The sequence below is a fragment of the Apteryx mantelli genome, chromosome 6 (assembly GCF_036417845.1).
Source record: "Apteryx mantelli isolate bAptMan1 chromosome 6, bAptMan1.hap1, whole genome shotgun sequence".
Classification (NCBI taxonomy): Eukaryota; Metazoa; Chordata; class Aves; order Apterygiformes; family Apterygidae; genus Apteryx; species Apteryx mantelli.
In genome coordinates, this window is record NC_089983.1 from 14,687,042 (window position 1) to 14,715,023 (window position 27,982).

A 27,982-nucleotide genomic window follows, 5' to 3' on the forward strand; every position below is an offset into this window, starting at 1 on the left:
TGTTGCATCAGCAGCCTTACATATGTAGGTGTGGCTGTCTAATGCTCACACAGTGACTTACATCAATGTAAGACTTATTCAGTGTTTTTAACCTGTGTGCCACCTCAGACTTGCCATAAGTGGCTCTTGGGCCAGGATAAGGATGTATGTTTTCAAAGGACAGATCTCAGCCTTTGCTTAAAATAAGTGTCAAGTTACTCCACTTATATTTAGGGATGCTTTTTTAATTAAAACACAGGTCAATATACAAAGGCAAGATGTCTTTCACACTGGCTAAAAGAGGAGACTGATCTAGTCCAGTCATGAGACTAGCTTAAGTTCATTTAACACAGAACACAAGTCCTGAATAGGACATGTCATTAGAAAGATGCTGAATATCTTTTATCCTTCATTGCTTGCATACTCAGTTTACTGATTTGTAGTGGCTTATTTACAATGAAAGCTTTCTCAGGGTGTTCCCTGCCCTCAAGCTAATTGGTAGTCTTCAGTATGCCAAACTGTTACTTTTTGACAAATTTGATTATATGAATAGCTTGCCTTGTTAAAAGTGCCTGATAACCTTATCAAGCATCTTAACCAAAGAAGCTTACAAGATCAGGGGGGCTGATGTTATGAATGTCAGGGTCAATGGTGTTTGTCCCCTTTAAAAGTTTCCCAGAGTCCAAAATAGTCTATTTTAAGATGATTCTGAAAACTGTATTTATTTGAGTAAGAGCAGGCCTTAGGCTCCCTTGGAACTCCAGGCTTGTATCAGTAAGACCTTGTAGACTGTCAGGTAAATAAGTTCAAGGAATTTCATATTTTGCCACTGAAGAAAGTAGGTCTCATTGCCCAGATCTGGGATAACTGATGTTTGTCAGGATTCCTTTTGACTATAAACCTGGCAGACTCAGCATGACTCTCCAGCTCTGTCCCCATGGACAGGCAAAGCTAAATGTCTGCTACTGATGAGCATCTGCATTTGTGTGTAATAGATGTGAACGGAAGGACCTTACACTGGCTGGGAGATGAGTCAGGTAAGCCTTTTAGTAAGAACTTCTATCTAATTTACTAGGATCCCTGGGATGAGGAGGCCCTGAGCTGTGGTCTTACAGTTTGCATAGATAAGGCACAGGAGTAATTTTGCTTGTTTAGACTCTGACTCTTCCTGTCAAGCGTGCAGTTTGGTAGATCTTTTTCTACAGAAATGTACAGAGGAATGCGATTTTTCTTCCCCTCTTCTGGAAATGACTTATTCATCATTTATTGCAAGTGACAGCTGCTGAAACCAGAATTCACAGTTGGAAGCTGCTTTCCTTTCATTGTATGAAAATATGAGACAACCACTTCTTACAAATGAGGTGAGCTGTTTGTGGTGGTGGTGGTGTTATTAAAAAAAAAAAAAAAAACTTGACAGATTTTGAGGTTTAATGATTCTGTCAGTGTGAGCATAAACTCTACAGTTAAAAGGTAGCAAAGGATGGAAAAATTAACTTTTTTATTTACTGACCGTAGCTGATCTGATATCTGTAACTGAGGGTTTCGTCCAAAGGTTGACAATCAGCATTTAGTGGCTTTCCCAATCTTTTTTTTTAATTCTGATGTCAGTGTTCAAGAATGTGTCTGTCTAAAACACTCCTAAACACACTGAAGTCAATCCTACATCTGTTCTCTGTGGAAGTAGTAGTGTTACCAGGAGCTACCAGGCTCCGTGGAAAAAATCTGTTAAGTATCTTAAAAGGATAACAACATCAGGAAGTGTTTTAGCATCTCTGTAAACGTTACTGATTTTCTTTATTTGCAGGATGACTCTCAGCCATGTATTTAAAAATGAAATGACTACTCAGTAGAAAATTGTAGAATATTCTTCCTTTAGCAGTTGTAGGGTAACTTGCTTGGCTTGGTTTAGTTGTTTTTCCCATTCCGAGTCAATCTGCTATGCAAGATTTATTCTAGTTAAGAAATAATCATAAACATGATCTAGTTCCTGATAGCTAAATGACTTTGTATAAGGTATTCCCAAGCCAGTATGGGAAAAAGATTTTCATTTTTTTTATTTTATTTTTTCTTCTCTGTTTTTTTCCCCCCTTCGTTTAAACTTCTGGGTTTTGTGAGAGAATACAAGCAATGGTAATTGCCAGTGTGGTGACATGTGAGTTTGGTTGACAACAGTATTTGTACAAAGCAGCTCTTAAAACTACAGCAATTTCACTCCAGTAATCATGAGGAAAAAGATTCAGTTTTCAGTATTCATCAAATCTGTTTTGAGGTTCAGGGTTTTTTCAAACTTTCTTTTGACTACCTCTACTGAAAAACTTCCAGAAACATTTCTTATCTTTCATACATTTCCCTGTATGTGTTTTCAGGCTCCCACCCTGCTTAAAAGGGCACACGGTCTGATTCAGCAAAGCTAAATTGGACAAATCATAGGAAAAGACAGATCTAGAGCTGACGCAGCTTGAGTTTTATGCCAGAGGGGGACTTGGACATTGTTGAATGGGAAGTCCTTGTACGTACAATGCTTCGAGAGCCTTCTGAGTGCCAGAATATCTTTACAGAAAAAAGTTGTATATGCTGTATCTGAGCACACCAGCTTCTACAAAATCATACATTCAGTTACAGATACATAGCAATAAGGAAAGTTGACCTTGGTTATCAACCAGAATATTTTTTTGGATATGAATTGGCCAAATAACTTTGGTTTGGGGGTGGGGGAGGGTTATCCCAGAGAGCCCCTCTACATTATGACAGGATTTTTATTCATTTTATTTATTTTCAAAAATTAAAAATTTGTTTTTCTGTGAGAAGGATGCATGTGGGTGTTTTTTTTTTCTTTTAATGTGGGCTTTCAGTATGCCAAATATAACCTAGAATGGGAGTTGACTCTTTTGTAGCACATCCAAAGTGCTTGGATTGCTCCTTTCATTTGTCTTCACGCAGTCTTTACCACAAAACTGTAATCGGGATTTTGAATCCCTGAGCCTTGTTCAGGAGTATGCTGTTGGGTGTCTGCATGGGCTATTTAAAGGAAAAACAAAACAAACAGCTATCACACATGGTAATGACAGATGTTGGTAGGGCCCATCTTTAACTCTTGGAAAAAAAAGAAAAAAACATATTTAGAAAAGCTAGAGAGCTTTAGAATTATCATTAAGAAATTAGGTTTCTCAGATGCAATTACAGGGTATGCTCTCAGAACAGTTTCCTTTTAGGACATAACTCGCAGATTGCATAGCAACTTTTTATAAATGCTTCTGCAACTGAATTTGTAGCTACAAACTCTGTTTCCGGAAAGGAGGGAGGGGTCAGCCAAGCCAAGATACCCCATAATCTTAGGGTTATTTATGTTTCAGTATGACTGATATTCAGTGAAAACAAGGAGTTCCCCTGTCTTGAATGTGTTTTGTAACATAGGGCTTCCTCCCTCCTTGTCTATACCATCCTACAATAAAAATTTCTGCACTACTCCTCCTAATGTCTTCAGCATTTAAGAAACAAGAATTCATGCCTAGATCTATATGGCCTCCTTTGTTAAATCCATCATTAGGCAGATCAACTCAGCTTAACAAAGGGGAAGGCAAACCCTTAAAGGAACAGAACTCGGAATATTAAAACAGATGAAATACTTGCAGTAGTGTTCAAAGCCCCCAGTGGGGGTGTGGTGAAAGGATTCAATTTTACATTCATATAATGTGAAAAATAGTTGTTCTCAATGGAAAGATGATGATGCAATATAATCTATCACTGAAATAGGTTGCATTAGTTATTGGGAGAGGATCAAACTATATTTTGGTACTCTGAAAGAAGAAATCAATTTTAAAAGCAATCTTCGGATTAGAATTTATATAACCTATATAATTGAGGATTCTGTAGAGATAACTTGTGATGAATTAGAGATACTCAGCAATAAAATGTTTGAGCTATAATCTCATGACTTCTGAATTTCTCTCTTATCTCAGCTGCCTTTTGAGGATAGTGTTATGATTCAACAAAAGAGAGGAAGCATGTTCTAAAAATAGGTATTAAGTGCAGTAAAAGTGACAGTAATACCTTCTGCTTTTATAAGCAGATCAAGATAATGCATCCTGCTTGTACTTCTCCCCCCTGTCCACAGAACAATCGGGAGGAAAAGGGCTGCCTTTTTGCTTTAATAATCCAGAGGATAAAGCTTTATATTTAACAGAATCTGGTAAGGCTTTCACTGTGCGTGTACTGTCACACTGATGATCAGTTTTGGCCAGGATGCGCAAATATCTGGTATTACAGTTCTTTAATTCATACTCTAAATCTGCTCTTGAGTGATCAGTTTAAATATTTAGCTTTTCATGAATAATCTTACAATAATGGCAATCATGACAATATCTTGAAACTTGTATCAAATGTGATTTGAAGTTGGATCAACTAGGATGCAAGAAAGATGCTGGATTGCTTCAGATCTCTCACATCTGGATTCCTGATTCTTTAGTGAATAAATTTCTCCAGGCTTCTCTCATGAGCCTGGAGAAATGAGACAGCACAGGTCTGCAGTAAATGAGAGAAAATGAATACGGTGCTCCCTGCATAGTTCCCATACCTGTTTGCAAGTCTAAAAGAACAGTCTTGAGAATTCTCTAACACAATTTTGTACTGCATTGTGTATTATAAGAAACAGACTGGCAAACTCCCTTCATTTTCAGTCAAAGAAAATGTTATAGTTGGGTGATAGGTTGTCATAGAAGTTTGAGGGAGAGAGGAAAGTTATATGAATAAGCCTTCCAAAACTTTCTTCCATGCAAGAAGTTCAGGGTGGCTTGGATACAGATTAATCTGTGTGTTTCCTGCTTTACTTTTCAAACAATTTCTATTTTAAAATACAAAATATGAATCATAATGTAGTATAATTTTCCTTTTTATATTGAAAGATGGTTTAGGAGGTTTTTAAAATTTCAAAATAAGTTCTTTGACTATCTCTAAGACTAGCAGCCAACTATAAATACATGAGAGAGATGATACCAGAGAGGTAAGTTTTATTATTCACTGTGAGGAAATGCAGATGAAAATATTAAAGCTCTGTGGAACAAACCCTTCGGAGACCTTAAATAATGATAGAAACAGGGACCCCTTCCTTGCAAAATCATGCCCTTGCTCAATGTAAATCCACTAGAAACTCTCAATCTTTTCATTTTAATATTCTTTGTCAATAACAAGGGGATCTAAGCATAAATTGTTACTGAAAATGATTCTTTTTCCAAGCTATGTTTGTGCAAAATAAGCTTAAGTCCTTGAAAAAACTGATATCTTTTCATGATAGTGCACTTAAGCTAGGAAACGGATGATGTACGAAATAGCTTGTTATTTTAGAAGGCTTAATGAAGTAAACTAATAAAAATTCTGTAAGGAAATAAAAAGGCATGTTGTAGTTGAGGTTGGTCTGGCCTTTGGATGCTGGTGGGTAATTGAATTTCAAGTGTGGTTCATGTCCCTAATTTATGCTTGCAACCTGTTGTTCCCTTCAAATATCTGATTGTCGTCCCCCCCCCCCATTCTGTTTTGTTCTACTTTCTTATCAATCTAAAATACCAGACAGCACTGCAATATGAATATACTCTCCTCCCTAGTTCAGCATCTACCTCTGTGAAACTTGCTTGGTGTGAATGTTGTATTCGGAGAAGCGAATGGAATCTCCTTGAATGAAGGAAAAGATGGAAGTGCCAACAGTCTGCAGCCAAGATAATGGTACTCGCAACTCTTGCATATGTTTTCCAAGTGAAGGAGAGCTGGCAACAAGTTCTATTTTTTTCATCTGCATAATTATTCTTCTGTTGAGTCACAGCAGAAATGACCATGTTTAGAAGCATTGCTACTTGAAAGTAGGAATGATTCTTGATGCATAGTGGTGGTATGCAGTTAATTTTGATCAGGTCAGAAAAGAATACCTGGCATTTATTTCTGGCTTATAAAGCCAATGGTCTCAGCAACTGTATTGGGAGTTACTGATTAACTGCAAGAGGTTTTTTGCTTAAGGAAATGATTCTCTGTAGTTGGAAAGTCTGTGCCTCTAAGGAACTTCTTGGCTTATTTCAGCCCAGTTTGCTGTAGGGATGGCATTGCTGGAGATGATCAGTTTATACAAGCTGTCTCAAAAAAAGGCAGCCAGTAATGAGGAAAAGATCTTAAGTGTCTCTACCAAAAATAATTTTTTATTTGACACTAGGAAGTTCCTGTGCAAAAGTCCTTTTAAATTCTTGAGTTTTTGGTGGCGTTTCCTTCTGGTGCTCGCAATCTGTCTTGAGACAAGTTGGAGCAAACCAGGGTTCATTGAGTTTAAGGATCTTTATTATTGTTTTCACAAGTGCTTAGATGTCTGCTTTCCAGAAAATAAAGGATTCCTTTGATAATGGGCTACATTTTCAGGCTTTCACAGTTTGGTTACTCAATAATTCTGCCTAGTGATTGAGGCAAAAGGCCCATCTACAAGGAAGTACCTGTATAAACTCATGCATAAAGAAAGTAATCTCAGTGAAACTAAATTGGAAGATAAGAGCACCTGTGAGTGTTGATATAAAGGCCTAGAGCTGGTATAGGAAAATAGTAAACATCAACAGGTATAGAAAATGTGCTCAAGAGATGCAAGTAAAGGAGAAGGAGTGGTTGCCATGTTCAAGTTAACTGCGACTGGATGATAGCAGCTGATTATATTGAGTCTGTAGTAGAGGGGATTCAGTTACTTTGGGCCTGCTGGATGAGCTGTGGTTTTAAAAAAACATGCCAATTTTTATGTTGTGAAAATTAAATATAGAGAAAAGTCTCAACTTACAGTCATATTGTATGATTACTTTAGTACTGAAAAGCAAAAAGACAGTTTGTGACTTACCAAAATGCACAAGAGTTGAGTCTCCTGTCTTCTGACTTTCAATGGAAGTCAGGTATCTAACTCTCAAGGTCTCTTTAAAAATCAGAATAAATCTAACTCATAGCATTTGGTATGGTGGTGCATTAGTGCTGTCATAAACGCTGCATTGCTTGGGCAGAGCACCAGATACCAGAAACAATCTGTTGTCACTTCTGAGATGAAAGTAAATGCCATGCACATACAAAAATTCAGTTTGCACATAGGCACCTGACTGTGTTCAACATATCTAATCTATTTGTCATCACTGTACTTCTTTGAAATTTCAGAAAGACACTGGCTTTTTTTGCTTTTGTTCCTAATAGATTGGGGGCAGTCTAGATTGGGGGTGGTATTGTACCTAATAGAACAAGTACTGTTTCTGATAGTAAGAACAACTCTTCCCCTTTCCTGGGAGGTGTTCTGGGTGTCTGATAGCATTGTATATATTTGGTGGGAATGTGCATTTTTTTTAGTGATACTCCAAGATGTCTGATGCACTCAAGAGTGGAGGAAGACAGTCTCTGGTCCAAACAGTGGGTCATTCAGAAGAGATGCCTCTAAAATGAACAAGGCAATTGTTCAAATGCACTGCTTCTCAACAGGAGGTGTGAGCTTGAACCCGAACTGTTTGGGGGATTCCCTGAGTGTTTTTCTCTTGGTCTGTGGAAAACTACTTGCATTGACCTAATCCTGCTGATTAATAACAAAACAAAAGAAAGCTCTCATGCAAGGGTTGACTGCAGGAGACATTTTAAAGCAGAGCTGACAGGAAACAATGTATATTTCTTGAAAGTATAAACTGAATCAAGTTGCTTTTCTCAAGGTCTGGGTCACTGGTTGGCTTTAGTCCATCTTCTGTTTGTACTGAAATGCGTTGCACTTTTCTGTTTCTTGAGCTCAGTTTTATTTCATGTTCTGACTCTAGTGCTACAAGAACTGAGTTTGCTCTGTAAAAGAGATGTCAATGGCGTTGGCATGTTATATGACCTGCTCAGATCTCGCTGGCTGCAAGCACTCCTAAAGGTAAAGCCATTTTTAGCTGCGAAGAAAAAGACTTCTTAGAAAACATCTAGTTACCTCATTTTTGCCATGTTAGGACAGTAAGTGTTCATTTCCACAAACTGCTAATGATTTTAGTATCAGGGCTAATAGCAGCAGCCAAGATGAACAAAAACACTTCTGCTTAAGGTGGGGAAAAGTATATTCTCTTTCATAAAGTCCTAGAAATTAAAGCTCTTTCTCCTTACACCTCTGTATTAAGATGGGGGCAGGGGAGGAGGAGGAGGGTCAAGACATAAGCTGAACACAGCACTATTCAGCTGTCTGCTCCCTTGTTAAACTTCTGTATGGTTATGTATTGGATTTTTTTTGGATGGAATGTTTGAAATTAAATCTTTTGGTGTTGACCACGTTGATCTGATGTTGTAGCTGAAGGTTGTATGTTAGTATAGAACAGTTCTGGTTGGTGTTTCTCTGTTAAGCAGGACAGTGTCCTTCTTCTCAAAGGACTGTCTCTCTATGGATTCTATTTTCCTCTGAAAAGGTTTTTTTTGTTGTTTTTTGTAAAATCCTTAAATTTTAAAGAAAAATTTTCAATGGATAAGAATATCCCTAAGGTCACCCTTTAAATATAACAATGTATTTTGTTTTAAGTTTACTTTGTTAATAGGACCTGCAGTTAGGGGAAGGAAGCAAACCACAAATCAGAGAATTGACACTATTGGACCACTGCCCTGTGTAATCAACTTTTCCGATTGGAAAATTAAAGACTACAGTGTAACTGGCTAGCTGGATGGTGATATGGAAGGTCAATGAATTACAGGCTCAATGCCAGATGCATTTGACATTTAAGATTGATAGCACAAGCTCTCTAGCTCTAGTTGTACTGAGAAATTCCTGGAAATACAACGTTGTCCTTCGTGTGTTGTGTATATATAGTCATGTGACCAGAGCATATCATCATTGTATTATGTCTTGTCTGTCATGGTATGCAATAGATCTATGAGTGCCTCCATCACTTTCTTGGAAAAAGACCAGTTCCCATCACGGTGCAGGCATGTGTGTTGAATCACGAGGTAAGATTGTATATACACAATGGATTGGTTTACTGATTAACACAAAATTAGTCAGCTTAATTGCAGATAAGAATGTTCTTGTATTTATTTTCTCTCTCAGACACGAGTATGCTACATAAACTTGAAAGAACCTCTCTACACACACGTTTGTCAAACTAGTTGACAACTATTGTCATGTTCAGAGAGGAATGAGAAATACGTACTGCTGTTATCACGAGGCTACATGAGTCCTGACCAATGTAATGAATGCATAACTTTTTTTGCTTTAACCACAGGCCTTATATTTCTTCCCATTTAAATGTGGTTCAGTGTTATGGATACCATAAAGCAGTGTGATCATAATAGCTGATTAATTATTAAATTACTGAATTAGTGAGAGTTAATGACTAGGTGGAGAAACTTACACTAGTGATGAAAATGATTGCAGCATAGGGGAAAAGAATTAATTTAGAGCATGTCCACACTGTGAAACGGATCTATTGGATTGCTAGTGCTAGCCTGATCCTAGCTGGTACTGGTACATCCTCTGCCTGAACTTAATAAAAATAATAATAATAATAATAATAATAATAATAATGCTGGCTGTTGATTGTGGTACTGTCCAATTCTAGAGCAACCATCTTAGACTTACAGGGGTGGGGGGGGGGGAGAAGACTTAAATCTTACCATACCATATTCCTCTAAATTCAGTGTAAAGCTCTCTTTAAAATAATTAATTGTCAGGCAGAACCAGTCTCTATGCTTTCTCCCTTACATTTATTAGGTGGTGGAGTTACTGCATGAAGCCCCCCAATCCGGAGAAATCAAAGAGCTAAGGCGACTTCTGAGAGCTCCACACCTAAAGGCAAGTCCTGCTTAAAGAAAGAAAGAGTTTTCCCATAGTCTGCAGTAGGAATGGAACAGATGGCCAGCTGTTCGCAGGAATTGGCGAAGGAGCCAGAAGAGGCTTAGTTTCCTCTTGTCATGAACTAATCTAGCTGTGAATTCAGATGTGGCTGTATATCTGAAGCGCTTGCAGTGGGCTGCATTTTGTTTAAAGGCTATGTTTGACAGAGATGTTTCTCACAGAGTTAAAACAAACTCTAAGCAGCTGAGGCAGAATAGTGATGTGTAAAAATAACACTTGTTGTTGTAAAACCTGCATTCTTGCACTAGAGCTCCAAATAGGGATGTTTCTTCTTTTGTAAGTTTTCTAGGGGAAACAGAGAGAGGACCTGTTTTTTAAACTTTATTTTGCAGTTTGAATTCCTAGGTGGAAAGAACAATAAAGAAAATTTCAATGTGTGAAAGGGATCTATGTCCATGCAGAAACTTAGTCTAAGCTCTGTTTCCTGACTGGTCACTATTTAAAGCTGTTTTATTGTATGATCTTTGCTTGTGGGTTTATTTGTTTGCTTTTCTTTTGTTTGTAACAGGCCTTGTTATCTGCTCATGATACTGTGGCCCAGAAAGATTTTGAACCAACTCTCCCACCACTGCCAGACAACATACCTGAGAATGAGGAAGCTATGCGGATTGTCTGCTTAGTGAAAAACAAGCAGCCTCTGGTTAGGGAGCTTTCTGATGTCTGTCAAATTATTTCTACTTATGCAAGTATTGAATATTATGTCACATGCATATTGGTTTCTTTCCAGGAATGTCATAGAGGCTGTGTGCATTCTTGTCCAGCTTTTATAGAATCAGAGAATTGCAGAATGGCTGAGGCTGGAAGGGACCCCTGGAGGGGCTCAATGCAGGGACAACTAGAGCAGGTTGCTCTCAGAGCCTTGTCCAGTCAGGTTTTGAACATTTGGCAGATGTTTTTATCTCAGAGTATGAAAATGCAAATATGACTGAGTTATTCCCTTGGACAAAATAATGAGGAAGGAAAGGAGGAGGGACACTGAAAGATTCTTTAGAAAACTTTTGGCCTTACAAGCTGAAAACATTGTATGGTTTAATTAGTCTCCTTTAGGAAAGGATGGGTGTAGTATTTAAGATGGGAAAGATTTGTTACAATCGGTCACTTGAGGTTATTTTAGTATGATAGGAGTTGGAGATGTTGAAGGACTTGGTACAATGCCAATAGTACTACTAATGATGCATTACTGCTAGATTTGTGCAGTTTTAAGAAAGTAGTATCTTTCAATACCTGTGTCATTGCGAAAGACATCAGCCTTGTGTCTTGAAAGGAAACTTAGAGGGTTTCTTCAGTGATCAAAGTGTGCTTTTTTATTTTTATTTGACAGGGTGCCACCATTAAACGCCATGAGATAACAGGTGACATAACAGTTGCCCGCGTGATCCATGGTGGACTAGCAGACAAAAGTGGTATGTATCATTTGAAATAAGGTAATACAAAAAAAAACTTGAAATAAGATATTCGAAATTAATAGATTTGCTTCTATGATTAGTCTTCCTTCATAGAGCAGAGATGTGTATATTGGACAGCACTGTGTGAGCAGTGATACATTGCAGTGACTTTGATTCCAGTTTCATTAATTTTCACTTGAATGTGCTGTGTTTGAGAGAGTGAGTGTTGAGGTACAAAGGCAATTTTTTTATTAGGTATTCTTGACACCAACACCTATAAAAATCTGGCCTGAGGTTGATCAGTAATATCCAAAACTAAAATGTAGTATGAGGACTAGTAGTTCATTCCCTAATGGAGAAATGGAAAATGTCAGCCATCTGATTCTGTAGGACAAAAGTGGGCTCTGAGGAATATATCAGAATACTTTTTGGCACTAGTCTACTGAACACTTTGGCATTAATTGCTAAGCAATCTTCAGGGAGCTTCCTTGGAAATGTTACTTCTTTGTCATCCTAGAACTGAGTGTTCCATGTTTTTTGGGAAATGTGGAATAACTAAAAAGTAAAGCATCAAAAGTAAAATTGAACAGTAGTAATTGCAAAATAGTTTCAGCATTTTCTGGCCTCTGTCTACAGAAGAAAAATCAGTATGTATGCAATAGCTGAGTAAGTTCTTAGTTTGATTACTACTTTAAGTTGAAGGAAAATGTGATAGTGTTTATTGTCCAGCAAAGCTAAACAACACTGTGAAGACTTTGTAAAGACTAGAGGGGAGTTCCAAGCCCTCCCACTGCATCTGAGCAATAAGGAGTCTTTAAGGGTCTAGTTCTAAATCTCATGGCTTTTTGGTATTGTGGGTTCAGCTGGAATAGATTCGGAAATGGCTTTCAGAAATGGAGCTATATTAAAATGTTTCTGCTACTGTTAGGGCAAAGTATTAATAAATTGTAAAGGTGCTATATGAAGGAGGCAGGAAGGAATAAGAAAACTGAAGCACATGAAGTTCTTGTGACCCGCAGAAATCTATAGCCCTATCCAGGAGCAGTATAGCTTAAATCTGAAATGCTTTTCTGAAATGCAGGTTTGATATATGGAACTTTTAAAGCTGACTTCCAAACTTGTGGTACAACTGTGCACTTGTGGTGTATCACATGGTTGCTGGGTGTGGATTTTCTTCCTCTCTTCTCCTCTCATAGTATCATTCATGCTGTGATAATGCTGCTGCTTTCATCCTTGTTAGGGTTGCTGTATGCTGGAGACAAATTAGTGGAAGTAAATGGAGTTCCTGTTGAGGGACTTGAGCCAGAGCAAGTTATTAATATTCTGGTATTGGATTTTTTTCTACTTTGTACCTTAGAAATAATAGTGTGTTGTTTTTACACCCCTTCCTTCTCCCTCCCTCCCCCCCCCCCAAAAAAAAGAGATATTGAAGTTTTAGATGGAAAGGGAACTTTTTTTTTAATAGAAAATTCAGATAGCTGCTTTCATGTGAACTTTATCCACAGCAAAACAGAATAAGTCTTGTGCACATTTAAGCCTAAAGATACAAGGCATGTATGAAACAAGAATTGAATTTAAACCCTGTCCTGGACAGAAATGAACTTCACTGTGGCCTTTCCACCTTCAGCTTCTGTGGAAAATCTTAATTCATTCAGACTTTGCTTATCCATAATTTTCTTGGACATTGCACTCAGTTTGTCTTCCACAAGAAAGTAGTGGAAAGGCGCTATACAAGTCCTGCATTACAAAATGCACTAAAGCAGAGTAAAGTAATGAATTTGTAAGCTACCTGCCTTTTTCGCATGAGGAAATCTCTATTAAACTGTCCCTGTTACTTATTTGCCATTTTGCCAACAGTCTTTCAGGGTTCCTCACTGTGAAGTTAGTGCCAGTCAGTAAGGTATTGCTATATGTAATCAGTATCAAGTCTTTCTAAGTGTTATTTCCCTGGCTGTACTTACTTCTAGGTATGAGAAATACAGACTCCACTGGAATTCTTAATTTTTAAATACTTAATATTATTTCCCTCCCCTTTTGCATCACTTATCTTACCAGACCTGCTGCTAATTTAAATTAGACTTCAGTAGAAAAGTTTGGTCTGGATGAATGCTGAAATTACGTATATTTATAATGCACCGTGGATTTCATTGAACTAGAAATGCTTAGCAAGATTTTGAAATTTCTTTGCGTGTTCTTTTGGAAGAACACAGTAATGTCATATACTGGATGAGTCTGCTTAAGTTGAATCAGTTTTGTAATACAGATATTGTAATTATATAATTTGAGATTATTATAATAATCTCAAAGCCATGCTGTGTTATGCTTGTGCTTAGTTATTTGTGTTGAATACTAGTTATGTTATAGTTTGTTTGTTTTTTTCTTTCATTTAGGCCCTGTCTGAGGGGACAGTTATGTTCAAATTAATTCCGGTTTCTGATCGGCCTGTCAGTAACCAAACAACAGTAAGATTCATTCTTTGAGACTGCTACTGCACGCAGTTAATCCAATAACCTCTAATGGGCAGTTTGTTCAGAAGTTTGCTGTTGCTTAGAAGTTCACTGCAGTCCTTAAAGCATGTCTTGCCTTTGCTACTACCTCTCAGTTGACATCAATACTCTGTTGCTGAAGCAGTAAAGATAATAAACTGAAATATAGGTGTATTAAGATAATAAAGGCATCTTTAGAGTCATCCATAGGTTGAAGGTTGTATTTTTGTTGTTTTTTTTTTTCTCCACAGTGTACAAGACTTCTGATTTTTTCCATAATGAATAGATAGGATTTGGGGCTTGATCTTGTTTTCAAAACTTGACTTTGTGAATTGACTTAAGTAGTAGCTGTACTGGGCGCTGTGATTATGAAGCTGGTACTGTGTCTGTTCTAAAGAAAGCTTCTGCTTATTCTTGTGTATTTCTTGCCAGTTATACATGCGAGCAATGGCAGACTACTGGCCCTTGCAAGATCCTGCCATACCATGTGCTGATGCAGGTTTGCCTTTTAAGAAAGGTGAAATACTCCAGATTGTGGACCAGAACGATGCTTTTTGGTGGCAGGCCAGGAGAGTTTCAGATCTCTGTGCCTGTGCTGGACTTATACCCTCAAATCATCTTCTTAAAAGGTAAAGAAGTCTTAATGTTTCTGATTTCAAATCCAAAAATAAGCCAGTTACTCAAATTTTGCTGCTAAAATTTGTACCAGTTATAGTAGTATGATTCAGAGCAGCTGGCAGTCGTCTTTTCTTTTTCTGTTTTCCAGCTTCTTGCTTTCCTTTCCTTAAGAGTTCCTATGTGAGAACAGGCTTTTAAAAGCATCTGCATCATCTCAAATTGGTGTCTAAAAGGTTCACAGTGGTTGCCTAGTATCTATGCTAGCTGCTAAGGTGTCTAGTGGAGTGTAGCAGCTGAAAGTTGGGTGGAAATTAAGGGCCTTGACTGCTTAAAACCATCATCTGTAATTTAGAATAAAATATAAAGACGAGTGTGGGATACTAAATGTATGGTATAAGGGCATAGCTGTACCTATGAATAATATTTTTAAAGGTATCCTGTGAGGCATGAATGACTTTTTTTCTTTGGTCAAAGCTGAGCTGACAGGTTAAAGGAGAGGAAAAAGGGGGAAAAGAAAAAATAGAATTTTTGAGGAAAAACAAGGATTTCTTGCTTATTTTCTGCATAAATATCCATTTATTTTTAGATAGGATGCTCTCAGAAACAGAGTAACTATATTGCTGTAGCACACTTCTCAGTTTAATCTTCTAACCATATGCCCCACGTGTGTTACACTCAAAGTGTAAGGCCACGCAGTTGTAGATAGAAGCTGTAATTTATACTGTACATAAACCTAGTTGTAGCTTGTATAATGAAAATTGAAAGTAAGCTAGGTTGTGACTGAGGCTGTAAGCAAAAGGTCCTGTGTAGTAACAGAGGCAGAACTACTACGTATAGCAGTTGTACTCTATTCTGATTCTGAGAGCATGTACCACAGTATGGTTAATGAACCTGTCCTTGTATATTAACCTAAATTAAAATATTTCTGGGCTGCTAATGTGGAAACTGCCTTCAAATGGTTCTAACAAAATGCTGGATTTCCTTCAGCACTTCACAGTGGGCTAAAACATTGGTAATGTTTCTGGTTTTGGTGTCTTCATTCAGCTCAGCACTAATTTCATCTTATGTGTAAGTGAATCTAACTGGAGCATAATGGCTTTGTGAACTGACTTGTTCCTTTATTAACTGCAATAAATTCCTTTCTGTGCAGGAAGCAGCGAGAATTCTGGTGGTCTCAGCCTTCCCAGCCCCACCTCTGCCTCAAATCTGCAATATGTGAGTGAAAAGTTATTTGGATGGTGGAGTAAGGAGGAAAGGTCTTGTCTCCATTGCTAAGAATGCTGAAATCTAAGCTCATACAATTCAGTTTAAAAGGCATTGTTCCTGGAGCTGTATTGTAACCTCAGGAGTGTTATGTATTTCCATGGAAATAAATACTTAATAGTATTGGCACCTGGAGGACTGATGGTGGTCATTGTCTCCAGTGTACTTAGGATGCAACTGTGACAGCAGCTGTGAATTCACCTTCTTCTAAAGTATGTGTTATGGAAAATTATTAGGCTTGCCGGCCACCCTAACAGGGTCCAACCCTAGGTTCCTGCTGAGGCAGAATTTCGAAGCCAGATTGGAGAGAAATAAAATTTAATGATACACGTGTGGTAATTACAGCTCAAGCTGGGTGCCTCTGAAGAGGGACCCCGAACAAAGAAATCCCTGGGCAATTATACCCTTACAATCTAAATTCCCCACCCCTTAAGCGATAGTTTGGACTAATAGTAATAGTTAGGTCTGGGGTCTTCCCCTTCTTCACTGAGTCCCTTCATTGTCTCTAGACAGGCTGCTTCTTTTCTTATCTTCAAGGTCTGCTACTCCTGCTGTCCATGTAACTTCTTTATCTCTCCAGCTTGAAACCAGCTCAGGGGCCCACTTTTACTTATCTAGGTAAAAATTCACAGCTTGAGGCCTAAGGCTTCAGCAAATTTAGCTACTAATGCTAAGCAAGTTATGCTAAACGATTAATTCTAGACAGCTTCAGTTTGATATTCTCTAACAGTATGTAATAACCAGGAGCTCTCTGTGCCCACAGAATTGGGCCTCAGATATAGCTAATGAGTGTGAAAAAGTCTGAGGTGACAATGGGACTAGCCTGATAAATTTTTAGGGACACAGATAAAAGTTCTGTACTGGGAAGTGTCATGCAATGTGTTAACTACAGCATTTCATTCACTCAAATTGTGCCCCTTCACTTTGTAAGTCTTTAAAAAATGTTCTTAATCAAGATATTCCCATTTTTGGATGGCTTGTTAATGGCTTCTGTGTCACTGGAACTGTTGGGAGAAAGATGCAACTTTTCTTCCTGAGGTCTAAGATGAGCTACTGCCTTTTAGTTTTTGTGGTGATAATCAAAAAACCATTTTGCTCTGCCAACTATAATTTAGCTTGCTGTAAACATGTAATTATTTCACAGACAAGGAATACTTTTTTCCTGTTTTTCCTCCCTCACCCTTTTTTCTATGGTTCTTTATATTAACATAAAATTCATTCTTCTGTTGTGGAAACTCCCAGATTAGGTTCCTGTGTTTCATTGCCCAGGATTCTTCTCACACTGATTGCTTTGCTTCTTTCTCAGAGCTGGTGCTCTCTTTCACCATTAATTTTCTTGTTTTTTTAACTGCTTCAATGGATATGCTGTGGGCAGTAAGCGCTGTGGAAGAAGGTAGGAGGTGGCGTTGCGGCTACGCTGAATTTCTGTACCTAGAATCTGTTTAGCAGAATATGGTATATGGTTTTATTAGGCTTTTTTAATAGCTGCCGGAAGTAAGTCTGTTCGAATTTCTTTTGCGTGTATTTGCCAAGTTTTTGGCATTTTGTGCGCTTAGCGTGACTGAAACCAAGGTTTTTTTGTTCACTTGAAATTTTCTTGAAGTGGTAACTTTGGCTATGCACTGTTTGGTAGGGAATTGAGAATTTGGATGGATTGCTTGGAAAAAGAAAAGACTGCTTTTTCCTCGTTCTCTCCTCTCTTCAGCAGCTGACCCGAGCAGCTCTCAGAGTACTTCTTTAAAGGATAACTTTTGGCAGATACTTAGGATTGAAGGAGTTTGAGACTGGAACTAGATCTGGTTGACAGATTGCATACCCCTGCACTTGGAAAACAGCTCCCTCTGGGCCTGGCTGAAGGGACATAGAAGAACAGAACAAATAAACAGTGTAATATAAGCCCACAATATTGCCCAAACCTGTGACATTGCATTTCAGGGATGTGAGCTGATGTGGTCTGGGGATGGAGAGGGAGCTGAATCAATCTCTCTCATTTTTTCCCCTTCTTGTTAAAACTAAAAAATAATAACATCAACTAAACAAAACCCTTTCTTTGAATGAAGCATACTGGAATGATGCACATTTACAAAGGTTAAAGGGGAGGAGGGAGGGAGCTAAACTGTTCTGTCATGATGATACTTAATAGATATCTGCAGGCTAAACAGAGTGACAGCCAAGTTAAACCTTTTTTTATTTCAAAAGGGGAATTCAAATTAGATGTATTTGGCTCTCAGCCACAAGCCCTTCAGAGCATTAGTTTAAGAACTCTTTGCTCACTGAAGAAAGAGAGCATCAGTAAGTTAGTGTTACAGTGGTGAAACTCTTAGATGTCTACAACTGATTTGAGTTTCAAAGCATTTTTTTTCTGATGTCTGATTTCAGTCATGTAATATCTGTAAAGTTCCCCCCAACACAGTATTTTCTGAATTCAGGTGACTCGTTTTTTTCTTTTCCTTGCTCTCTCCTTGTGCTGATCTACAGAGGATGACATGCAGATTGATGAGAAGTGTGTGGAAACAGGTAACTGACTTCATTAGAGATTATTCTGTTTGCTTCAAGGTAGTAGCTAGTCAAAACCTGTTTCTCTTTCCCAGATAGAGAGTTAGTCTCCTAGTGACCTTAACTGTAGAAAATTCCATGTTTTTATACCCTGAAAATCTCGTACTATATCAGTGTGTTATAATCAACAGTTTGCAGTTCTGTTGTACAGTGAATGACTGGTTATAGTGAAGTATTCTGCTGAAATGAATGACCACGCTTAACAGTGTTCCTCCAGATGAGATCCAGCCTGATTGATTCAGGTTTTGGACTTTAGCTGTAATGGCCGAAGTCCCTTGCCCTTACGTACTTTACTCTTGATCTTTTAGCTGGAGGCCCAGATCCAAGCCTGCTCTGAGCTCCTGTTGTGGGGAGGGGGTAGGTGTGTGCCTCACACACAAGTAAGTGCTGTGGATTTGCTGCCACACAAATGAACAGACTGTTTACAGCGCAGCATCTCCTGGTTCCTATGCCAGCTCACTTTATTTCTGCATGTATTGTTATCGGAACAAGAATTTTCAGTTTCTGAACAGATTTCCAGAAAAAAGACTGTGTGGAGAGAGACTAGACAGTTGATTCAAGCATGGCAAGCAGTGCTTTGACCACCACAGTGTAGAAGGAAGTGGGGAAAGTGTGTGGGAGAGACTGATAGGAGCTGGAAAATTAATTTCTGATGCCAAAATTCTATAGCAGGAAAAGAATTAAATTTTAAATTTTATTATTTTTGCTATCTGGATTACTAAAAAGATGAAGAAACACTTGAGTCTGGTAAGTTCCTCTGACCTAATTCCAAATTCCTTGCTGCTATTTTGCTGCTGGAAGGGTGTCCCTACACAAGCAAGTGGCTTACAGACAAATGACGAAAACTAGAACGCCATTCAGGCATGAAAAGCCATTCTGTAAAACCGTGTTGACTTAAGTCTCTTGCTCTCTGATTGCCTTTGTAGTAAGGTTTTTGTCCTGTTATCCCACAGAGGCAATGTAAGTGTGAGTGTTTCTGCTTGTGTATCAGTAACAGATTGGTTTATCAAATCCTAATCGGGTATGCCTGTGCAGGCTGTGGCAGCAGGGACTGCACTGATGTTGGGAAGGATAATTGGATTACCTTAATGTCCTGGAAGGCCTGAACCCCCAGGGCCTGTAGGAACTGTTGATATGGTAGAGAGGAAAGTTTTTTTAGTCTTGACTGGGTGCATGGTTGGCATACAAGAAGCAAAAATATTTTTATAAACCAAATGCATAATGTATAAGACATGCAACCAATCAGTGTTTTGTTTTGTTTTTTAAAGCTGTTTTTTCAGGGGGCAGCCATGTGTATCCAACATATTCAGAGTTCTGCGAAACCCAGTCTTCTAAAATTAAGACTTCCAAGACCCCTAAACTTCTTGTTTGTGATAATTGCCGACCTTGTGGGGAAAATATCATTCCACTTTATTTCCTACTGTTTTTTTTCTTCACAAAGTTCCTGCTTGCCAGTAGGATCATCTCTGCCTATCACAGGTGGTTGATTCTCAATGCCCAAAGCTTACAAAATAGAACCAGCAGGTCTACAAGGCTGTCTCTTGTTTTCTGGCTAGGACACTTGGGGTAACTTCATTTGAGAGTTACTCCTGTAATCCTATTCAGTACTCACTGCTGAGTCACCTCTGTTGTATCCAGACAAAGGAATAAAAATGCAAATATTGTTTCTATTGTGCATTTCACCCTACCTTAACAAGTCGCTGAACATCTATGTTATGTATTTTGCAAGTACAATCCTGACCTAGATGCTGTAGCTGTCTCTCTTTGGGAACTGAGTATTCATGCTCCAGGTTTCATCAGGCATATTTTGTCTTCAAAGCCTGCAGTATCTGTTTCCTAAACTTCTTTAATGTATTGGACCATGCTGGTTGTTTTTTGTTTAGTTCTATGCAGACTGTTTCCTCAAAACTAATTGTTTTATGTCTGTCTCTATCTGAACATGCAGAGGAGCTTAAAGAAGGTAACACTAACTTTTTTCTCCCCATTGTTGTCTTTAGATTTAAACAGTAATCTATTAGCATTTTTCTGGCTTATTGGGTTACCAGGAACAATATGCCCCTTATGATACTAGATAGCTGAATTGCCGGTTCATTGTAGGATTCCCTGCTGCATTCTTTACTGCAGAACAGAGCAGAAATGCTCAGAAAGAGAACTGAATGGCAGCTCAAAAGAAATGAAGATAAAAATGATATCAGCGTATCTTAGTTGAACAACACTCTGAACTTTTCCCTGATTGAGCAGTTCTGTGTCAATTTGTTTCATCCTACAGTCATACACAAGTTGTTAGTGCATACAGAAAAGTAGGAAGAGAACTGTCTCTTAAAAAGTTAAAAGTAGTGAAGAGTGTATAGACATGGAAGAAGAATAAGATCTAACTTTAAGCATCTAACTTTGTTTTGATACTTGGGTGGTTATGAGAACTGTCAATCAAACAGTGTTAAAAGATGATATGTTTCATGCTTTGCAAGTGAATGTAATGTAGGCATATCTTTAAATGCAATAATTGTTCCAAAGCAAGAACATGTTCCCTATCTTATTCTTGGTTTAGTGAGGCCTAAATAAAGGGGGCAAGATGCACAGCTTGTGGATAGCCATGTGAGTCAGTAGGGGAAAATAAGGAGTCCTTTCCAAAGAGATCTAAACACTGCTGCCATCACTTTTTTTTTTGTTATTTGTTTTCAAATCACCTTTATAAAATTGTCTCCAAGCTGTTAGAGCATTGATCTCTTGGGGAACTGATATTTTTGATTCTGGTAGAAGAAATGTTGTTTTAAAAGATTCGTATAGAGATTTAGAAGGCTAACCTGGATGATTAAGCTATCACAAGAATAAGCATGAGAATGGGGACAAGAAAAAGAATTGGAGGAAACTGATTAGACTGGAATATTGGGGCAGGGATATCCCTGATCCAAAGACTATTTAAAAAAAAAAAAAAAAAATCAGGTCTTTATTCTGCCTTAAAGATTTGAGCAGATGCCTGTTACATTTTCCAAGCACACCTTTGGGCAGAAGTTGAGTTGTATGGTTATTCTAAACTTGTTTTTGGGGGGATTTTTGAGCTACTTGATTATTGGTTATTTTAATATTATAATTAAAGAATCCTTGTCAACTAGATTTCACCTGAAATGATAAATTTTGTGGAGTTCTTTCTGCACTATAAGTATTTCAAAACAATGTCAAGGTTCAGATCTGCTTTAGAAAATACCAGAACTTTCTAAGCTTATTTTTTTCTTATAGAAATATGAGATGTCATTTGAATATTATGTCATTTAGTACTTGATTATGTTTACTGAAATGGTATATCTTTTTCTTTTTTCTTTTTTTTCCATGTGGGATCAGAGATAATCAAGTTAGCTATCTAGCTCTTCAGTTATCACCATAATTTTTTTTTATTCATGGGTATTTGTTCTTCTTATTCTAGAGGAGGAAGAATTTGGTGAATCTGGTCAGCGAGTCTTTATTGGTATGTAGTGACTAAGAACTAAGATAGTTGGGGCTTGACCTAGATAAAATGCTTGTCTGCAGCTGAATCAGATTCTCTGGTCTTTACCTCATGTAAAATCTTACTGAACTGAATTCTAGCTACCATTTTCCAGACTTCAAGTCGTCACTTGCCTCCTACTAATTCTTGTTCTCCCCATGTGAAGTTAAGTTTCTCCCTGTTAAGTTTCTACTGAGACCTTGCCACCACCATTTTAACTTGACTGACTGTCAGGCTTCCCTTACTGCAGGATTAGCTTTCTTAGGGCATAATGTTGTCCCCTTGTCTTTCATGTATTGAGAATAATTATGATGGCAAGGTGAAGTAACAGACTTGTCCCTGTTACTAAACCATAATGGTCTTTAAAATGTTTGGATTAGTTTCAGAGGCTGGAGTGGATGTTCCAGACTTGTTTCAGCAGAGTGGCCCAGGTACACCTTCAATCCAATCCTAGCAGTGCTTTTTATAGCCAGAAACCTTTCCTCAGGCTTGTTTGGGGGATCTTGTTTCGGTCATTAATTCTGGCCTAGCTTTGGGGTGATTTTCAATAAGACCTGTGGTTTTACTTCTAAACCTCTTCCTTAGCTGTCTTTTAATTCTGAAGGGCTCTACCAAACTGACATACCAAGCACAGCAATGAAATTAACTTTCACCTTGCAAAAAGCTCACAATCACAGTGTATTTTTGTGTAACTTAAGAAGAGACAATCAAGACTAAACAAGTTGCCTGCCTTTCAGGTGTAGTTTTCAGTATTGGTGCCTTTGTCCCTTACAGCTGGTTTCCGTAGAAGTATGCGCCTGTGTCGCAGGAAATCCCGGACCAACCAGCAGTCATGTTATGCTCAGTGCTCCAGCAGTTCTTACAGCACTCTTGCAGCTCCATATGAGGAGGTGGTTAGGTACCAGCGGCACCCAGCAGACCGGAACAGACTAATTGTACTAGTGGGTAAGTTGTAATTACTTTCTCATGCAAATCTCTCAACCTGTAACAGAGGGGAGGAAGCAGTCAGTCATGGTCTGATCCATTGAGACTTTCTGTGGATGATTGCAACAGGTGGTGGCTGAGGACTGTGCGGGTAGCTCTCAAAGCAGCAATTCAAGAATGATTCTTTGTGATTTGAGCAGTTGTTGGTTTTATAAAGTCTAATGTGTATATTGTCATCTTTTTAAAGAAACATTCATTATCTTAAGCAAAAAAAAAAGTCTTTACAAGAAACCATAGAGTTATGGATGCTGGATGAAAATGCATTTTATTGGGGAAATGGTTCAGTTTTGTACTCAGCTGGGGCTGATACAAAAAAGTGATAGCATTTGTAACTCATTAGAAAAAAAGCATTACATGAAGGCATTTCTACAACCACTGCAAAAAATATATGGATTTCACAGTGGGAAGAGGAATGCTTCAAAAATCCAAACTAGAAAACCTCCTCATAGGGCATGAGGGAAAGCTAAAGATGCCTTGAATAATGTTTGCTATAGTGAATATTGCATGAAGTGAGGCTCTCTAGTCTTTAATTTTAGTGACTGAAAGGAAGCTGTTTCTTCTGCAGAAACAGTTCCATGTTCCTAGTAAAGCAAACCAGGTAAAAGAAAATTTGTGTCCTTGCTAAGTCTGGAAGTATTGGATACTAATTTTTTTCTTTTATAATGGTGTTGCTGAGTTGCCTCCTGGGAATGACTGTGTTGCTGGGAAGTGATTTGTGTCCTGATTCATCAAGATGCTTCAATCACTTCTGGTAAATTTTTTTAGGGATCTTCTTGTGCTCTGAGTTCACAGGATCAAGCTATAGAGTGATTACTTGCTGCTGAGGAATCCAACAGCAGAAGTAGCAATCTGACTCTTATTCTGGTGATAGGTCATCGCTTGTCTGTTGACTAAAATCACAAGTTTATAATATTTACAATTTATTTGTGTTGGCATGTGTTGGAAAATTGGGAGTGCACATGTAAAGTGTCTCTGTCAGTAATATTAGTTGTTTTTCCAACAATGCAGGTCCTGCAGGAGTTGGAGTGAACGAGCTAAGGCGAAGGCTTATTACAAGTAACCTGCAACAGTTCCAGAGTGCTGTACCTCGTATGTAATGTTCTTCCCTTCCCCACCTTCCCCCGACATCAGTGATGAGGAAATGTCAGGGACCTCCCTCTTGCTCTTGGATATTCATCGTAGCCGCATAGATGGTTTTCAGCTCTACTGCAGGGTAGAATCATTTGCTTTTATAAGGCTTGATTTAAAGTACTATCATTCTCCTTACTTTGGCAAATCAGACAAAGGTATTTTATGGGTTTCAGGAGCTTTAGCTTGAGCTTTATGTAGCAGTAGATTATCTGCATGTTTTTGCCTAATCCTGTTGTTTGTTTCTTCTCAGCTCTGAAAAAGGAATGCTTCTTAGGGATATTATAAGGATAAATTTGTAGTGTTTAACTGATCAGATATGATAATGAAGGCAATAGAAGTTTATGCTTGGTAGGCTTTGCAGCTTTCCTTATTAGCTTTCTTGTCTTGACTGAGATTTATGCAACTTAATTTCTGACTTAATCACAGAAACTGTCTCTGCCTGGGCTTATTTGGTACTTGTGATTTGGATAACCAAACAGGAAATGTATGAATCTGAAGTTGGTTGAAAATTTAGGCATTTCATTATGCTTAAGATACCAAATATGGGGAAAGTGTAAGTGTGGAAACATTTGTGGAATGTTTCAGAATGAACTTGAATCAAATTTACCTCAGAGGAGGAAGAAACAGTTCTGCAAGCAGGTCTGAAGCAATTCCTGATTGGTTTGAGTCAAAAGTATTTGGATTAAATCACTTCTCCTTCCATCCCAAGAAGTATGGATGTGCTTACTAATTTTCAAGGACTTGCCCCTGGGCAACCAATAGAGTAGACAAGGCTTTTGCTCTGGACTAACAAATGGAAGCAGCTCATTTTATTACTTATGAAGATACTGATTTATATTCCTTCATGAAAAGCTGTTTCATTTTCATTTATTAAATTACAAATGTTTACTTGCAGTTGTGGTTTTTGTTGGTGTGGATTTTTGGTTGTTTGTTTGTTTTTTTTCTCTCCAGACACCACTCGTGTTCAGAAGAGCTATGAAATGAATGGTCGTGAGTATCACTATGTATCAAAGGAAACTTTTGAAAACATGGTGTACACCCACAGGTAATTAGCAGAGACAGATTCCACTCTTGTCATTTAACATGGGGATTACTCCTGTCACTTAACATGGGAAGATAGTTTTGTCCTTAGGCTCCAGGTTTGGGCTCCTCTCTTCATAATTGCTATGTCTGGTGTAAATTTTCATCAAATTATTTGAGGCTATAGCTTCAGAAATTGTGTTTGTGCAGTCGCAAACAAGGTTCTCTAAAATTAAAGTGGGGTCTCCAAGTCCTGAGCTCATCTGATGTGATTTTTTTTAAGTTGTAAGTTTAATCTTTCTGGAAACTGGACTGCTTTCTAAAACTGAACAGTGAATCAGACCTGTCTCATACGTACATCTTCAGTGTGGGATCTCTGGAGTGATGATATCTCCATGTAAGCACCTGAGCTGCAAGGGTCAAATTTTCAAATGTGACTGCTCCCCTCTATGCTTCAGTAATCCTTCTACTAAAACAGACCAGCTCAGCACTAGAAGCTACACTCCTTGAGCTGTGCAGTGTGTTGAGATCTTTTGATTGTGAAATTAGTACTATATAAATGACAAGTGTTTTGTCACTATAAATAATACAATTGAAGTTTTCTTATAGTGGTCTTGAGATTGACCAGAATTGCCACCTCTGAACACATAATTTATCACAGCAAGACGGGTAAAAATGCATGCTCTTGGGATGTCCAGATTGACACTAACAGTCCTGCCTGTGCTCATTGTAGTGGGGAAGAGGGAATGCGGAAGTTGTTCAATGTTCATTATGTTTTATGATCATTCAGTCTTGATCACGGAGATTACATTTGCAGATTTCACCTTTAAACGGAACCTTTTTGAGACTCAAGTGCTCTTTCATTTTCCTTCTCCTCCCTCACGGCTACTGCAGAATGCTGGAATACGGGGAGTACAGAGGGTACCTGTATGGTACCAGTGTTGATGCAGTGCGAACAGTCCTTGATGAAGGGAAGATCTGCGTAGTAGATTTAGAACCACAGGTGAGTCGCAAAAGAGCAGGGAATCTGCAATTGGCATCTCCTGGAAGGAAAAATAATCCTCTGTACATTCTTGAGCTACTGGAATAGTGTTAATTGCTCTGATTTGTCTTGTTTTCACTTTAGCTTATGATGCTTATTAATAATAGATTATTTTTTGAATCTGGTCTTAGAGGGAAAAAAATATATACTACAATGACAGTTAAAAGCATCTCCTGATAAGGTTACTATGCAGAATTAAGTGATCAGTATGGTACAGGTGCTTAATAATGTCTGGCCCAGGGATTATTAGTGAGGTCATCTTAAAGCAGGTGTTCCTGAATAAGATTACTGCTAGGTCTGGAGATAACAGTACTTTGTAAACAATTTGCTTTTTTTATGGGAATAAAACTGGGATGAATACACTTGAAATGCTTTAACTTCTTTTAACTCTTAATTTGCAGGGCATCCAAGTAGCCCGGACTCATGAATTAAAGCCCTACATTATATTCATCAAGCCATCCAGTATAAGCTGCATGAGGCAGTCTCGTAAAAATGCGAGGATCATTACAGATTATTATGTAAATATGAAATTCAAGGTGAGATTTGGAGATGAAAGAAACAGCTGATTATATGGGGAATTTGTCATTAGAGCATAATGCATTCTTTTATTGTGTCTTCACAAATAGATCTGCATGTTTTTGTTCTGTTTTTTTTTCCTCCAGATTTGCTTTGGAGTGGAAGGGTTATAATTCATACCTAGGGGATTGAAGCATTAGCTTCAAAATGACCTTGAAGAGGCTGTTCTGTAAATGTTTGCTTTAATTAACTGTCTTGTGACAAGATTTGAGTCAACATATGCATTTACTGTTTGCATTAAAATATATGGAATGTGTTCCATTCAATGATTTAATTTTTCTAGTAGTTATAAGTAGTTAATCTATATTACTTCAGTTATGCTTAATGACAGTATTGATGGCAATTCTATAGTGAGTTCTATAAACAAACTCAAATTCTTATAGGAAGTCTTTATGTTGCATTTACAATGTGTCTAGTGCATTTGTCACCATGGCTTCCATGAAAATCATGATCAAGTTTAGCCTCTTATAATTCCAGAGACCTCGGTCCATACTTTAGATGGAAATGAATCATAATTGCTAAGACGGATGTGAATGTTGGAAATCTGTGGATAAACTAAAATGCAGAATAAGAGCACAAGTGTTACAAACTGGATTTGTTTGCAGTCCATAATATCCTCTGTTGGCACTGGTCAGTAAAGCCATCTTTGGGAGCAAATGAAAAATATACTGGAGCATACTGAGACATAAGATAGGTCATTGGGAAAGATGTGACAGTCAGCTGTGTTCAGAAGCTCAGAACTGACTGTAGCATGCCTACTTCACTGGTGATAGCAATTGTAAATGGAAATAACTTGCACTGCACTATCTATTCGCCTCTTGATTATTATAGCCCAAGGGGTTCTGCAGATGCCATGCAGACTGGTTCTGTACACAACAGTCAAGTTCAATAGATTTGGTCTGTCTCTTGCAGGAAGAAGACTTACAGGAGATGGAAGATTCAGCTAAGAAAATGGAAGCCCAGTTTGGTCAGTTCTTTGATCAAGTGATTGTGAATGATGATTTACAAGAAGCATCTGCACAGCTGCTATCAGCAGTCCATCGTGCACAGGATGAGCCCCAGTGGGTGCCTGCAACATGGATATGCTCAGATGCTCAGCCATAATTCTGAGAGGCCGCCAGCTTCATGAAGATTATAGCTTATGCTTTACCTCAGGAGTAATCCTAATGTCAGGATTGCAAGAATTTATCCTTGTATGTGAGGATTTGGAAGAGGATTAGGAAAGAAGCTGCTGCAGGAGATATAATCATACTATGTTCTGTGTAGCTCTTTAGTATTTTGTTATGGTTTGATCCATTTTTGTACTAGAAAAAGAATTGTGATGTCTCAATTACAAGAATAAAAAAAAAATGCTATTTTGTTTCATGCACCTGTATAACTTACTCAGCTATGAAGAATTCCCTACTTCCCTTATTAGGAGCATCTTGATACTGTGATACTTCCACATTCTGGAAGCCAAATTGACAGATGATAGTCAGTGTATTTCCAGTCCAAAGCACACTTTTAGCAGGCTGCCTTTGAGCAAAGAGTGTGGTTTGGTGCTTGTTCTGCTTTCTTTTTTAAGTCTGGAGCAGAGTGGTGTTACTGTAAAATGTAAAAATGTTACTG

At 38.1% G+C, this 27,982-nt stretch overlaps 1 protein-coding gene across 1 annotated transcript; it reads left to right on the top strand.

Annotated features, from left to right (window-relative positions):
- Positions 1-1,299: 1,299 nt before the first annotated feature.
- On the top strand, positions 1,300-27,514 carry MPP4 (MAGUK p55 scaffold protein 4). The gene is given in 18 exon segments (XM_067298846.1): positions 1,300-1,340; positions 5,577-5,694; positions 7,776-7,873; positions 8,848-8,925; positions 9,689-9,769; positions 10,341-10,472; positions 11,154-11,235; positions 12,458-12,543; positions 13,608-13,679; positions 14,136-14,332; positions 15,472-15,536; positions 21,562-21,603; positions 22,396-22,566; positions 23,614-23,694; positions 24,688-24,781; positions 25,651-25,759; positions 26,200-26,334; positions 27,287-27,514. Coding segments are annotated over 17 exon segments (1,761 nt in total). The 5' UTR covers positions 1,300-1,340; positions 5,577-5,648; the 3' UTR covers positions 27,479-27,514.
- Positions 27,515-27,982: the final 468 nt, after the last annotated feature.